Source organism: Heloderma suspectum, chromosome 2 (assembly GCF_057233095.1).
Source record: "Heloderma suspectum isolate Gila_16-S chromosome 2, 16-S_ref, whole genome shotgun sequence".
Lineage (NCBI taxonomy): Eukaryota > Metazoa > Chordata > Lepidosauria > Squamata > Helodermatidae > Heloderma > Heloderma suspectum.
This window is the reverse complement of record NC_139459.1, coordinates 190,180,132-190,196,514: the sequence shown is the minus strand read 5'-3', so window position 1 is coordinate 190,196,514 and position 16,383 is coordinate 190,180,132. Positions and strand designations below refer to the sequence as shown.

General features: G+C 46.1%; 1 protein-coding gene across 1 annotated transcript; it reads left to right on the top strand.

Moving 5' to 3' along the window:
* Nucleotides 1-1,924: 1,924 nt before the first annotated feature.
* On the top strand, nt 1,925-16,153 carry LOC146353621 (keratin, type II cuticular Hb5-like). Its single transcript, XM_084829758.1, has 9 exons — nt 1,925-2,398; nt 8,262-8,470; nt 10,993-11,053; nt 11,293-11,388; nt 11,667-11,831; nt 12,272-12,397; nt 13,676-13,896; nt 15,730-15,761; nt 15,882-16,153. Exons 1-9 carry the CDS (start codon nt 1,925-1,927, stop codon nt 16,151-16,153), a joined length of 1,656 nt encoding a protein of 551 aa, XP_084685884.1.
* The last annotated feature ends 230 nt before the right edge of the window (nt 16,154-16,383 follow it).

Sequence of the window (16,383 nt, the reverse complement as noted above, 5' to 3'; positions counted from 1 at the left end):
TCTTGTGATCAGAATTCATAGCTTTCAATATTCCATTTTCTCCTGCAAGCAGCAAGATAAGTCGCCCCAATCAGATATTTGCTAATATGTCTGATTTGCATGATTGATCCCGATCACAGAATTTGACGTTATGTCTGTGCAGACCACACCAACCTCTGTGTAAATTTATTTAAATTGTATCTATGCTTCTTGAGGTTTTTGAATGTATGTCAGTCAACACCCTAGAAAGTATGGCTATTTAAAGAAATGTGTATGTTGAAATCTTCACTTCTTGGGAACCTTCTTCATTTATTTTGTAGGCTCAGCTGTAACATTAAGGGCACAATCTTATGCAGGTTTAGACAGAAAAAAGTCCCACAGCTCCCAGAATTCCCCAGCCAGCTATGTTGGGTAGAACTTTTTTCTGTCTAAAGGTACATAGGATTGTGTCCTAAATGTAGCCTGTAAAACATAATGGGTCATAGAGTAGACCTGTTGAAATGAATGAGACTTAGACTAACTTAAATCCTATTCATTGCAATGGGTCTACTCTAAGTAGGACGGACACCAGACACAACCCAATATTAGACTTAAATAACCAGTGTGGGAGGTGGGGATGGTAGCATTTACCTTTTTTATTCCTCCATGGCTTTCCTCCCCCCACCCCACCCTGTATTCCCCCCCCCATTGGCCCAAATGGGGGGTGAAATAACGACAGCAACTCTGTCATAGTTTGGTGGTGTAGTTTGCAGACCCACCTTGTGGGCATGTCAAGGGAATTAAGAGTCTTTGGATCCTGTGGTTGCCCCCAACGTGCTCCCAACATGACCAGATAATGCCTCATTTGGGGACCTACCAACAACAGTACATCTCCACCCATGGAGCTTTCTGGGGGCATACTGAGGTGGGGGGCAGGTTCCAGAACAGAGCAGCACTTCTCACATCCAACAGCCCCTTAGCAGGCTTTGGCCAGCTTTAGCATTGCTCTATCAGTGCTATTTATGTGTGTGGCACTTTTAATTTAAGAAACTATTCACATCAGTTTTCCTTCTTGGGTAGAAGAAGAGATTTCTGCAGCATCTGTTCTTTTCATGTATGCATGACATTGCTTCTGCCAGACATGGCCTCTTCTACACAATTATTAAAAGCCCCAAGGCATGGTCTGAGGGTACATGATGCAGCCACTTTGCTGAAGCTAAGCAGGTCTGGGTCTGGTCAATGCCTGGATGAGAGACCACCTGGGAGCTCTCTGCATGCTCCCATGAGTTCCATGATGAAAGAAAGGTGGGGTATAAATGATTTAAAACACACACACACACAATGTTCAGGAATCCTGTTCTGGTCCTTGCATCTGGTCACTCTCTATGAGACTACTGTGGAATTTGAGATGGAAAGATAGCATTGCTGTCTTCCCCCAAATCAGAGGTTCCTCCTATGGTCTCTTGAAGAAGGTGGGCAGGTATTTAAGAGGGTTCTTGGGAATCATTTAATTTAATCCTGCACTGAGACATATTCCGCTGAGGAGAAATGAAGATGCCAGATTAAAAAGAGAACTCCTTTCTTGGTGTTGCATTGAGTGAGTTTATATCGACTCCCAGCCTGTACAACTGAGCCATCAATATACTAGTGAAAACCAGATACCAGGGATACTGAATAAAATACAGTTTTGTAGGTTGGGCACTGCGGACCATGACTGGTAGCATCCTGGGTACCTTTTATAGGTTCAATGAGCCACACTTTTCCTGTTTTATTAAGCAAAAGCAAAGCACTCCAAGCTCATAAATGCTAGAAATTTTCTTGATCTCCCCATTATGAGGCAGCCAAACCCATCTCTCCAAAGAGATATAAAGGGCAAGCTCTTTTCAGAGTGAATCAGACTGTTTCACATTGACCCTCCCTGCAATTTTAATCTCATCCTTTTTCAAACACACTCTCTTAAGAAGCCATGTCTTCTCCATTGAGCCCTGGAAACGGACCCAGTAATTTTACTTCCTGCTCAGATGTCCTTCCACCAACTCAAAGCAAAGGCCACATCAGTGCTCTCTCCCCTTCTAAGGGATACAATTCTGGTTTCCAGGGAGCTGGTTACTTTAGCAGCAGAAGTCTGGGTGGCTTCAACTCCAATGGATCTAGAACCTCAAGTGGTAGCTATCGACCTGCTAGATATGGTAATTGGGGAGTTGGCACCGGATACGGCAACTCTGGCTCTGGATACAGTTACAATTCATATGGCTCATATGGGGTCAGACGGGCTGGGGCCAGCACCACGGGTACTCCCTTCATCACACCCGTAACATGTAATGAGACTCTGCTGCAACCTCTCAACCTAGAAATCAACTCTGCAGCACAAGCTGTGAAATGCCGGGAGAAAAACGAACTCCAGTGCCTGAATAGCAAGTTTGCCTGTTTCATTGACAAGGTGAGTTCAGAAGACAGAGACCTGGTTCGCATGGTCATCGCAGCCCACTGCGGCTTATTAGCCATGGTGGGTTGAGGCTTGCCCATTCAAGCCCCCTACCATGGCTTTTCGTGTCATCCAAACCCAGCATGGTTGGCTTGTTTCTTAACCACCCCACAACCCTACAACAGGCCATGGGTTCTGGGTGGTTTAATCACCCCAACAGGCCACTCGCCAGGTTCAGATGGCATGAGAAGCCTCGCCTGGCAAGGGTAATTATGCAAATCCACCAGCATGCACAGGGTAGTTAACAAGCCACTGTGTCTTGCTACCTACCCTGTGATCATGTGAACCAGGCCAGTACTACTACTGCTTCAACCGTGTGTCTTTAAAAAACCCAGCGTTCAATAATTTGCACTCCATTTTGTCTAAAATCTCCCCAAATCCAACTGTCTCTATACATAGAATACTGGAAAGCAACATGAAAACAGGAAAATAGGTTCTTGGATTTTTGCAAGTAAATTTCAGATGGGAGACACTGTTGCTTAACTAGGGATGGCATGGATGTCCAGAAAGGGGGTGGAATCTGACAGACTCCCCCTTGCTTGCCCCGCTGTACCCCACTTGCTCAGCAGCCTCCTCTGTCCTCCCCCGCTCTCTGCACCACGCAAGCTGCTGGAGGGCTCAGCGAGTGGCCGACAAGCATTGTGGGGCCATCCGTCCCCCTAGAGAGCTAACTTCATGCTCAAAATAGAGGCTGTTCCCCATTCTGTGTAAGACCTCTTTTACAGAAATGGCCAATCATGCTATCTTTGCTTATGTAACTTTACTGCTTCTCTGATGCTTGGGTAACTTTGCTGCTTCTCTGATGCATGTGTAACTTCACAGTTTGAAAAGCATGCTTGAAGGGGGAAAGGGGGTGGAAGCTATAACTCCCTGACAGTTTGCTGGAATGGGCCAAAATTGCACAGGTGGGGTGCCCTCAGGGTGCCCCTCCAAATCCTCTACTGGATCATAGTGGAATTTAACTTCTTCATTGAAAAGTGTGCATAAAGAGCAAAAGGGGGTGGGAGCTAAAACTCCCTGACAGTTTGCTGGAGGGGGTGAAATTGCACAAGTGTGGACATCTCTTGGGGATCCTCCAAATGCTCAGTGGATAACTGCTCAGTTCTGCTTTTTCATGGAAAAGTGAACATTTCTCCCTTATTCCCCCCCCCACACACACTTCAGCAGTTATCTCTGTTGCACTTTATTATTATTTTTAATTGCTTTGCACTTTTGTACATTTTTGAATGTGCCCATTTTCAGAGTTTTAGACAGGGATCTTTCCCTCTACTCTTTACCTTGCCAATATACAGATGTGCATGAGCACTTTATCGAAGTAGTGATCTGGGAAGCCTGTCATGTTTTTCCTTCACTGTAGTGGGCTAGGCTCGCATGCTACCACATTCAGGGGAGGCTGTCACTGACAGCAGGGAAGCCTGCCATTTTGCACATAGTCATGGCTCGTGGATCAATACAGGGATGGGTAGCCCCATAGTGATCATCGGCCACTCACAGAGCCCTCCAGCAGCTCTTACGGTGAACAGGGGCAGGTGGAGGAGGCAGCTTGGCAAGCACCTGATGAGCATGGACAGAGGTGAGTCCGTCCATCCCCGTGCTTAACAATTTTGGATGCCAGCTATTGCTAATATCCCTGTGAGCACAATATCCCTTTCTCTCTCTCCCTCTCTCTCTCCCTCCCCAGCTGAACTGTCCTGTTAGGGATGCTTGGGGATTTTAGACTCTGAGGATTCCAATACAAATGGATTAATCTGCACCTCTCAAACTAATGTGCAGGTCAGGACTTAGTTACCCACCAGCTTGGGCACTTCCCAAATGTTCTGATGCAGTTCTCAGCTCAAAAAAAAACCATGTTAAAATATATTGTAAATTGCATATTTTGAGAGCAAATCTGTTTGGAGATGCATATTTTGAGAGAAAATATATTTAGGACACAATCCTATACATGCTTGACAGAAAAAACAGTCCTACGATTCAAGTTGTAGGACTTTTTTCTGTCTAAATATGCATAAGATTGCACTCTTGGAAATGCCTATTTTGAGAGAAAATCTCTTTAGAGATGCGTATGTTGATATTGTCTACATTCAGAAATGCATATTCTGAGACTAAAAAGGTTTTAAAATGTGTATTTAAATATGGATTCATTCATGCAGATATTTGAATGAGGAGAATGAGGAGTTATAAAGATATTTCAATGAGGAATCTCATGCAGGATTTTCATGCAGGAATTTAATCGTATTTTCAGACTTATGTGGGAAAAGAACAGAAAAGACTTCTTGGTGCACACATGAGAAAGTGACACGGACTGGAAACAGACTGGCCCATTCCTGCTCACTGTGTGCGCACGGGTGTGCAACATGGATTGAAGCTATTACACAGAATAAGAGGCCTGTGTATGTGTCTCTCTCATCTATTCAGCCACCCCTCTCCTCCCCAGGGCCTGGACTCAGTCATGCTCCAAACGCAGCTTGCAAACTGGGGCTGTATAAGAACATGGCAGATGCACACAGGCCTTGTGTTAGCTGCTGGTGAAAAAGCAGCTGAATCGGTCCGCTGCACATGGTTCATTTTCCCAACTTGTTTAGCGGGTCAGTGCCAGGGAATGGGTATGTTCAAGACTTTCATTTCAGTTCGCAAATCATCAGAACTTGCCCTGTTTGCAATCATGAACACGAACACATTTCCGAAAGATGCTTTCACATTCCTGGGCTTGTGATCACATTAAAAATACATATGTTTTTGTAAAAGGGGACTATAAAATCTGCATTCTTCAAAAAGTATGCATTTTCATGCCCTAGTCAATTGGGGGGGGGGGAGTGCACACTTCTAAAAATTGCACACAGAAATGCACACTTTCCCTGTTTGAAATTTCAAATTTCCCATTCAAACAAACAAACAAACAAACAAAAACAGGTCGCAAATGAAAATGGGACTGAGGCAAACCAAACTTCGAAATGGAGCTTGGATAATCTTGGTGAGCTCAAGCATCCCAGGTTCTCCCATCCCTAAGTGGGAATGAACTGACAGAGAAATGTATTCTTTCTCTGGGGAGACATGGGATAGAAAGGAATGTTTTAGGGTTGGGTTTTTGGAAATTTATGTTTTGTGGGTTGCATGTTTTGGTAGCTTGGTGTTGTGGGCTTAGTAATTTGTGGTCTTGTGAGTGACTTGTTCCCTGAGCATGGTTCATTTGCAACAGGGGCTGCAGCAGAAAATGTGTTTTGCATTCAGGTTGTGGTCTTGGGTGAGTCACATCTAGTCCAACATTCTACCAAAATGCTTTTGGAAAGCTAACAAACAGTACACAGAGGCAACAGCCCTTCCCCTGTTATTTGTCCCCCAGCATCAGGTAGTAAGGTATACCACCTTGGAACATGGAGGTTTCATTTAGCTATCATGGCCAATAGGATGGGGCTTGCATGAGCCAAACAATGCTCTGATTATGTAAGAGGGATGTAGGGACAGAGGAACAGAGGAAGCTTCCTTATATCGAGTCAGATGATTGGTCCATCTAGCCCAGTATTGTCGGCACTGACTTGCAGCAGCTCTTGAGGGTTTCAGGGGGGATTCTTTCCTTGCCCTAGCTGGAGAGGCTGGGGATTGAACCTGGGACCTTCATCATGCCAAGCAGGTGCTCTGTCACACTAAGTTATGGCCCCTCAGCTAAGGTCCCTTAGAGACTTGCACACACAATGTGCACACAGTGGTGGCATCTCTATGCCAGGGCCAGCATCAAGGGTAGGAGTGGTTCAGCACATCTGGAGTAGGGATGGGCAGATTTCCTGCCTGCTGGTCCATGGGGAATCCGTCCGCGAGGCAGGGGGGAGGCGATCCGTTCCTTCCCCCAGAATCCTCTTCAGCCAGCTCCGCTCCGCGGCAATTCCGTGGAGCTGCTGGCCAGGTCCGAAGCGCCAGCAATACAGCCGCCATGCCGTATCGCTGGCTGAAGGGGACTTGACTGACTGTGGATGCAAATGGCATCCAGGATGCCATTTGTGGCCATAAAGGTCTTAGTTTAAGGTAAATGCAGCAGTAAATGGCTGAATTTAGCTTAAACTAAGACCTTAACGGCCGCAAATGGCGTCCTGGACGCCATTTGCGTCCGTGCTTTTCATTCACGCAATAGGCTATGCAAATATTTGCATAGCCTATTGCGTCAAAAAACAGGGCTGCAAATGGCTTCCAGGATGCCATTTGCAGCCATAAGGTCTTAGTTTAAGCTAAATACAGCCATTTGTGTCCCTGTTTTATGTGATAAGCTATGCAAATATTTGTGTAGCCTATCTAGGGATGTCAGAGAAATCTGCTGCAGATTCAAATGAGGCCGCAGCGGATCGGAACCACTTACCTCCGCTCCAGGAGGACTGGAGGTGGAATGGCACTCAGCTGCTTCTTGCCAGCCAGAACCGTTCGCCTCCTCCCTGTCCCTGCCAATTGCCATGTCTTTTCTTTAAAAAAAAAAAAAAGGCGATCAGCAGGATGTGCCTATAGACCTATATTCAAAATAGAGCTGTGAATCTTGTGTATAAGCCTATGGACACATAGACTTATACGCAAGATTCATGACTCTATTTGCGTATAAATCTATGGGCACATCCTCCTGATTGCCTTTTTTTTTTTAAGACATGGCAATTGGCAGGGACAGGGAGGAGGAGAACGGCTCTGGCTGGCAGGAGGGAAGGTAAGCGCCCCCAAGTCAGTCCCCCCCCCCAGGATCCGAGCAGAGCGGAACTGCTCTGGAGGATTCCGGGGGGGGGGGGAGGAACAGATCGCCTCCCCCACACACAGATTCCCCACTGGAACAGACTGTGGGGAATCCATACACCCCTAAGCCTATCGCATGAATGAAAAGCACAGACGCAAATGGTGTCCAGGATGCCATTTGCGGCTGTAAAGGTCTTAGTTTAAGCTAAATGCAGCCATTTACAGCTGCATTTACCTTAAACTAACACCTTTACGGCCACAAATGGCATCTGGGACACCATTTGCGTCTGCAGTCACTCCCCTTCAGCCAGTGGTACGGCCATATCGCTGGCAATCCGGAGCCAGAGGATCCAGCCAAAGAGGATCCCGCGGGGGGGCGGAGGCAAGTGTTCCATTCCGCCATGGACTCCAGGGGGGCGGATTCTTTAGATTCTTTAGAATCCGGCCTCATTGGAGTCCGTGGCAGAATTCTCCGCCATCCCTAGTCTGGAGGGCCCACTCCCCAACAGGCACACACTCACCAGAGCCCCCTGGAGTTCCTCCTCCTCTTCACCATTGCAACCTTCTTCCTCACCTGCGTCTCGCTTTGGCCCAGACAAGGTGGTGAGGAGGAGGAGATGCCACGGCCTGCTTGCGCCCTGGCTCTCTGCCTGACAAGCAAGCAAGTGGTAGCAGTGATGAGGAAGAGGAGGAGGAACAAGAGCAGCTGGTGACAATGGCGGCGAGAAGGTAGGCTCACCAAAGGAGGGGGCCCGTGGAGGGGATCATGTCCAAAGGCCCTTGGAAACCTGGGGCCAGCACTGCTGCATGCAAGGGAGACAGCCCAGCCCAAGCATTCCTTTCTATGTATGTAGAGCTACCCCCACTACTGAAGAGCATGGAAACTTCCAAATATACAGGACCGTCATGTGCACATCACAGCACACAGGGGGCGCTGCATCAAGGTGCATGAGGTTTGTTTGGGTTATTTAGTATTTCAGCAAAGTGTTCTTTTTCTTTCCCCACTTTGTTTTCTTACACAGTTTACACCATAATAGGTGAATTCCTAACACGAACAATAACATGTGGCTGCTCTTTAAAATGGTCCAGACAATCACTGCTACTGCTGTCCATTTAGGTCCGATTCCTGGAGCAGCATAACCTGATGCTGAAGACCAAGTGGGACTTCTTGAAAGAAAAGAAGCGCCAGAAAAGCAACATGGAGCCCCTGTTTAACGAATACATCAGTAGGCTGAGGAAGGAACTGGAGTGCCTAGAATGGGAGAGGAATCAGCTGCAGGTGGAAATGAACAACTGGAGAGAAACTATGGAAGGGAACAAGAAGAGGTGAGCACCAGGGCTGGATTAAGCATTATGCGAAGCACTCTGAGGAATAGGGCCCCAGTGCAACACAAAGAGCCGTGGTTTAATTATCTGGAGCGCCACCATGTGCAATGTACCAAGAGATGGGTTCAGCTGGCCTTACATCACATAAGGGCAGGGCAGACCACAAGGTCTCTGGTTGTCATTTGCTGAGCTGCTGAGGCAGGGCAGGAGAGGGAAGGAGAGGCAGAAGAAATAGGGGCCTAGGAAACAAGGATGCCAGTGGGCTGAGAAGGCAGCAGGCTAAAAGAAACAGGGGGAGGAGGGGCTGTCAAAGGCAGATGGGTATGATCCAGAGGATGAAGGTGAGATGGCCAAAGGCAGGAGGCTGCAAGGAATGGAAAACTGGGAGAGTGGATGGAGAGGGGTGCAGAGGTGGGGAAGGGGGGAAATTGTATCAGGGTAGGGTGGAGTGGAGAGGAGTAAGGAAGACAGATGATTGTGTTAAGAAGGAAAAGACAGAACAGCTGCACAATGTCAGTTGACTGGTAGTGCTAGGCTCCCTCTGTCTGGAAGCATCCTTGGCAGCTGGGTTGCCATTGGCATGTGAGCTGTTCTGGAGACACAAAAGGGCAGAGCAGGCAAAGTGGATGAGATAAAAAGGTTTGGGGGAGGAGGAAGCAATGGACAAAAGAAAGGAGGGGTAGAGGAAGCAGGATGCCTGAAAAGGAATGGGTAAAGTGTGGAGCTCAGGAAGGGACTACAGATGGGAAATGGGGATGATGGGGCAGATGGGATAGAGCAGAGGTAGGCAACCTGCTGCCCTCCAGCTGTTTTGGACTACATCCCCCAGAAGTCTCAGCCAGATGGCTAATGGTCAGGGATCATGCCATCCAACATGTCTGGAGGGTACCAAGTTGCTACCCCTGGGATAGAGGAATTTGGGAGCAGGAAGAGATAGCAGTTGGCTGAGTGGAGTGGGAGGAAGATATAGAAAGATAAGGTGGACAGGAAATGAGGAACAGATCTCCTCCTTCTCCTGGTTTATAGAGTACATGAGGACAAGTCCCTGCCTGGAGATGTTTACAGTCTAAAATCCCAGAGAGGGGAAACAGCAGGGAAAGGGGAAGCAGGAATAAGCAGGGAAAGAAGATGCACATTTCAGTTATATGTTATGTGGATTTAGTTAAGGCATCCAGCACAAGCCTAGGCAAGTGTTTACTTGGGCATCTCATGGATTTCAGTGGGACTTCCTCCCTAGCAAATGTGTTTAAGATTTCTGCCTCAGTTACAGAAGGCCCTGAGAAAACAGCAGATGGCCAGAAGGAAGTGTCTGGGAGAGAGACCGGAAGGGCAGAGGCGAGATATGCAGATGACCTGGAAATGGAACATAGAGGAGGGCTGAATTTCACCCCCGCCCCCAGCAATGTCAAAGACTGGCCAGCTCAGTCTTTGACTCGAGGTCTCGAGTACACTGGACAATGTTCTAAACTAGGAGTGTGTATAACTATACTTTATTTGGGAAGTTCTGCCTTAACACCATTTGAGCCACTTAAACCAGAAGTTTTAAACCTCCTTTCATTCTAACTAAATAGCAGGTTTAGCAACTAAATACTAGCAACTGCATTTTAACCACAGTATAAAACGGGATTATTTTGCATATACTCTCCATAGTATTAGGCCCCGTTTGTTCCCTGAAGCAGGAAACCTGTGTCTGAGCTGCACCATTTGACTGCAAAGTGGGAGCTCACACGATTGTACGGTTTATTTATTTATTACACCATCATCATCATCATCATTCATTTTTGCTTTTTTCTTCTGTGATTGTTATGTTTTTATTGTATTTTCATGTATTGTGTTATTGTGTTCATTAATTTTAATTGTGTCTGTAAGCAACCTGGAATGCCATGTTTGGTAGAAAGGTGGGGTGCCAAATCAAATCAAATCAAAAAATAAATATTCCCCATAAAAAAGAATCTCCATATAGAGAACTTGATGTCTGAGAGAAGAGTTCTAGCTTTACTTTCTCCCTGGTATGTTCATTCCCTGTCTGGAAGGGGCTTTGCCCCATCCCTTTTCTCTTTTGGTATAGTGGCACATCAGCTATGTGAGCCACTCATCCTGTATCTGTAGTATGAAGTAGTACCGCCCACCCACAGGTATACTACCTCAGTGAGACCCTAAGTCAGCCTTCACCAACACGGTGCCCTCCAGATGGTTTGGACTACAATTCCCAGCATTCCTGACCATTAGCCATGCTGACCAGGGCTGACAGGAGTTGACGTCCAAAATCTCTGGAGGGCACACAGTTGGGGAAGGCTGACCTGGGCCTTAACAAGTCTGTGTTGGGCTGGGCATTGAGGTACATAAAGGTCCTGTATTTCTGAAGGCCTTGCTCTCGTTAGGATTCAACCTGAGAGACCAACAGCACAACCCTATACATGGGAGAAGTCCCATTGAGTTCCCATTGAGGGCCATGGGTGTAGGATGGCAGCCTAATTATTATTAGTAATAATATGTTAAGTCTGTCTTCCTAATCTCCCCAGGTTTGAAGAGGAATGCAACAGAAGAGCTTGTGCTGAAAATGAATATGTGGCACTTAAAAAGGCAAGTGGTAGCAAACACACACCTTTGTTTGAGACCTTGAGAGATTTACTGAGGGCCACTGTTGCTGCTGCTGCTGCTGTTGTTATTATTAGATTTCTTGCAGAACAATTTTTAAATAACATTCCAAGTGTTTGAAATCTTTGAATTCATATTTGACCATTTGCAATTTGAGGAATTCATGGAATGTCGCATTTTGGTGACATTTTGCTTCAATCCTGTACATTTTTGTCTTCCCCTAGGAAGTTGATTGTGTCTTCATGAACAAGTCAGAGAAAGAAGCCAAGGTGGAGACCCTGATGCAAGACATTTGCTTTTACAGAGCAACCTTCGAGGAGGTAATTGTTTTTTTTCTTATTTGGTAATGCTGCCTGGCCATCATGGTGAAGTGGTTCCATATGCCTGTCTTACAGATGGTTATACAAGGCTGTCATCCTAAGATCCATTGAAACAAGTGGATCTTACTTACAAGTAAACAGTGTCCTATGCTTTGTTTGTTTTTAACATTTTAAAGGCTTAGCTCACGTTAAATAACTTACCACCTAACTCAGGATTGTAGTATAAAAATAAAGGAATCCAACAGCATCAGGCTAAATGCATTCTGTGTTTTTTGCAGGAAATCTGTGAGTTGCAGTCGTGCATCTCAGACACCTGTGTCACGGTGAAAATGAACAACAGTCGAGGCCTGGATGTGGCCTGCATCATCGAAGAGTTCCGCCGCCGGTACGAAGACATTGCCTCCCGAAGCAGAGCTGAGGCAGAGGCTTGGTGCCAATGCCAGGTTTGTTGATCTCTCTTTAGCACCTCCAGTATGGGACCTTGCCACTGAGTTGTGGGTCTTTGGTCCAAAATACATTGGACTCTGATGGATTATAAACCCAGCTACCTACACAGTATGCACTCCATGGAGCTGCCACCTAAAACCACTTCCCTGTGTCAAGTTCTCCCCTTGTTGTCATAACATGTAGGGCAGAGGTGGGCAACCTGTGGCCCTCCAGATATTTTGGCCTACAACTCCCATGATTCCTCACCACTGACAATGCTGGATAGGCAAAACATTTAGAGGGCCACAAGCTGTTCACCCCTGGGGAAGAGGAACACTTTCATACTCTCTGGTGGTGAGACGGATAAAGCAAATGTCACGGTTCAATCCCTGACATGTTCATATGGATTTCAGGTGCTTTGACAAATTTCTCAGCTGTATAATTTCCCTCACTGCAGTATCAGGAGCTGAGGACGACGGCCACCAAACACTGTGACAATCTACGCAATGTCAAGGATGAACTCAGTGAGCTGACCCGGGTAGTTCACAGACTGCAGGCTGAAATCTCAAATGTCAAAGTCCAGGTAAGCAACGAACAGGAGGGCTTAGATGCACTGATAATGCCAGCTGTGGCTGATGAGGTTCACAATGGTGGTAATATAAAATGGGATCATATTTAAGTTCTGAACATTGCTGATTAACACATTACTATCTTAATGAGGGATTATATTATTACAGACCTACTGTGTTTGTATGGGCCTGCAGAATAAGTCAGCAGGTGAGTTCCATTGCGTGTAGTCATCCAATGGTTTGGGGTGGTGGCCCCAAACAGGCACTGCTGCATAAAAACTATCTTGTCCCCATTGGTGTGCATTGTAATGAGCACACACATATTGTACTGAGTAGGGGTAGATTAGGCCTCCAGTATCAGCAGCAGCAGCAGCAGCAGCATAATCACCATCATCATTTCAATTTATGACTCACCCTATAGACGAAGCTCTTAGGGTGACACGCTTACACACAAAACAAATGCAACTTTTAAAGGAGTTTTTAAAGCAGCAACAATAATTCAAAAACATTTTAAAAGAAGAGACAAATATCCAAGCAGCTAAAACATGGGAAAAAGCTATTGTAAAATGCAGCATTATACATATCATTAAAAATTAAACTAGCAACAGTTAAACAGATCTGTCCCTGGCAGTGAAGACTCAGCAAAGTAGGTACCTGGCTGGCAGACCTCTCTAGGCAGAGGATTCCACAATTTGAGTGCCACCACAGAAAATGTCCTAGCCTATTTTGATGGAGTGTGCTATTGTATTTTTCCAGGCTGGGGTGATTGATCTGTTCAATACCACTCTTCTCAGTCTCTGATATGTTAGTTTTCTACATGCAGGGTGGGGGGTTATTTTCATGGGGGAATATTCAAACATCCCAACCTCCCACTGGCATCCTGAAGTAACACATTCCAGGGGATGGGGGGAAGCCCACTGCCACTTGATTTTGTGCATTGTATAAATTGAACCCGACTGCATGGTAGCCATGGGGAAAATGGCACATGGCGACCTCCAGCTTGTAGTAAGCAGTTCAAGGCATGTTTCCAACATGCAGAAGATCGAATCTTGCACATGGTATGGGATGCACATGACCAACTTGCCACAGGCCTGGGGACCAACCGTTCACATGCTGTTCAAGAGTATTTTTCTCTTATGGCCACCGCAGATGTGATCGTCCTGTGATTATGTCTTGAACTGAATACCGATGGGGAGTGAAGATTCACCTCATGCTTTTCATGCTATGGCAGCTTGCCATTGTGGGTTCCTCCCTTTGTCTCTTGCCTTTCCTCTTTGTCCTTGCCTGTATAGCGTCGCAAACTGGAAGAGGAGGTGGCTGGAGCCGAGGAACGTGGGGAGATGGCTGTGAAAGATGCCAAATGCAAACTGGTTGATCTGGAGGATGCCCTGCACAAGGCCAAGCAGGACATGGCCTGCCAGCTACGGGAATACCAGGAACTGATGAATCTCAAGTTGGCCCTGGATATTGAGATCGCCACCTACAGGAAGCTGCTGGAAGGAGAGGAATGCAGGTGAAAGCAAGAGACCCTTCGGGGCACAACTGATGCACAAGATGGAGTCAATCAATGGTGTGGACAAGCTTCCCTGAAAGACATCTTGTCTCCCATGATTTAACTTCCCTGGCCATAAGCAGCCACAAAAGAGTACTGGGTGTGCTCTAGGCTGCACTGTCGGTCTAAGACATTAGTGAGACCTCGGGTGGCCTGATGCAGAAGAGGAGAGGGCTCCTGCACCCTTAACAGTTGTGTAGGAGCTTGCAAGCTACACCTGCTGAAATTCTGTCTTCTACACCACTATTAAAAGCACAGGAGCCTGTTCTCTTCTGCACCTGGCCACCCTAGTGAGTCTGCGCCCACAACCAGTACTCCATGTGGTCTAAGTGTGAGCCTAGAATATGCCCCAGAATTCTTTGCAATGCGCTGAGGTTCCATGGTAGACATGCAGGAGCTCCTTAACATTATTGATGTGTAAAGGTTTCCCTGATAAGTTTAAAAAACAACAGTCACTGATGTTTCATATGGATCTTCCCTATGCACAGATTATCTCCAGGAAGGGGAAAATATATGTGTGAAGTGACCCTAAGCCAAGCAAGATTCACACATTACTTTTCTAAAATTCTAAAATGTTTCACGAGATGAGGCTTTTAAATACACGCACACACACACATGAATTTCACATGGTGAATATTTTTTGTGAATGTGCCTCCAAGTGGCGTCAACCAGCATTTACATCATGAAGGAGCCTGATATTTTTACTTAAAGCCTTTGCCCTGGTGTGGTAATGCCAGTTGTTAGCACTTGTGTGGTGACTTTCCCCTTGAGCATTTACTGCTGTGGATGCTGTAGGAATGGATGAGAAATGTATTTAGTCCATATTTGTATACAGAATAGATTTACTAGATTCACACCTCCTGAACTTATATGCAAACCGGAACACACTTGCACACCAAAATCTGCACCTATCAGAATTTTCCAGTACAATTCACAACTAAAAAAATGTGCGCAAAAATGTGCATACGATGGGAAAATATGCACAAAAATACATTATATTAGGGTAAAATAACTTGCAAAAAATGTGCATGCTAGGAAACGTACGTACAAAAATGTGTATATTAGAAGAATTACAAAAATGCATATGAACTTTCATGCATATGATTTTTTGTGCAGGCTTTTTTTGCTGAATTCATGAACTGATGCAGAAATGCTCCAAAACAAACAATTGGGAAACTGAGTTAAACTGAAATTGAGAGATTCCCCTATCCCTAGGATGCTGTCTGTTGCTGGCCTTTTGTAAGCCATGAAACTTTTGTAATGGCCTTTCTATAATGGCCTTTAGTGGCTTTTCTATAATGGCCTTTTGTAAGCCATGAAGCTTTCTATAATGTTTCTTCTGCCTGGGCACCACAGATTGCTTCTCTAAAGACCCAGACACAGATGATCAGAGGAGTAACTCCAGCTGACACCGGCACACATGTGTTTGGATGTACACCCACAACCCTGCATTACATATTAGGCAGTGGAGACTGGTGGCTCCGATTTCGGTGGGGCTATGAATCTATTCTGGATTTTAGTCAGAACCAGCCAGAACCCCAAAGAAGCTATCCAAGGTGCGGAAACCTATCCCCAAAACAGGTTCAGCACTTTGGATAGCTCCTTTAGAGTTCTGTCTGGTTCTGACTAAAAACCAGAATGGAATCACAGCCCCACCAAAACCTGAGCCATCCGCCTCTGCTGAAATTAGGCCACGTGCCTGCTAGGGACATGCACATAGCGCATACAATGCATTTCCATAATTGGGCCTTCAGCAATAGAAATCATTTACTCTCTCTATTTAATTCCCTCCAGGATCGGTGATGGAGAATGTGCTGTGAATATCTGTAAGTACCTCGAAGAGATGCCTCCACAAATGTCACTGGTAATTTAATACTTTTCAGTGGAACCTTTCTATGTATTGTATGTCTTCATGCGGTCCTTTCTTCTTGTTCTTCTCTTCACAGCTGTGCAAAGGAGTCAGGGCGCAGTTGTGTGCAACGTCGACTCCAGCCTTGGCCCAGGAAGAGGTGGAGGTGTTCTGACCAATGGGAGAGACATCTGCAACCCTGCAGGCTTCAAAGGAGGCATGGCCACAGGCTGTCCTCCCTGTGGGGATCTGGGTCCCCCGTGCGGAGACATGTGTACCCCACCTCCTCATGGATTTAGTAGTCGAAGCGGAAAGGGCTCCAGTGTTATGTTTGTAGCTCCAGCTGCTCCTTGTGGATCGAGAGGTTAAAGCTAGGCGATGGGTTTCCTTACGCAATCAGAGATGCTTGAAGTTGTACCTTAAGTTGTTGGTTCAGCATTCTTCTCCTGAATCAGCAATTCTAGTACATTTCAGGGCCATCCCTGGGGAGTTCTGTCCACCTATACTTGCTCCCTAATCCCAGGTCACTTTCAATTCGCAATATGCTTGCAGTGCATTCTGAACGTCACCCGACTTCTCCATACCCAAAGGTGCTTCCA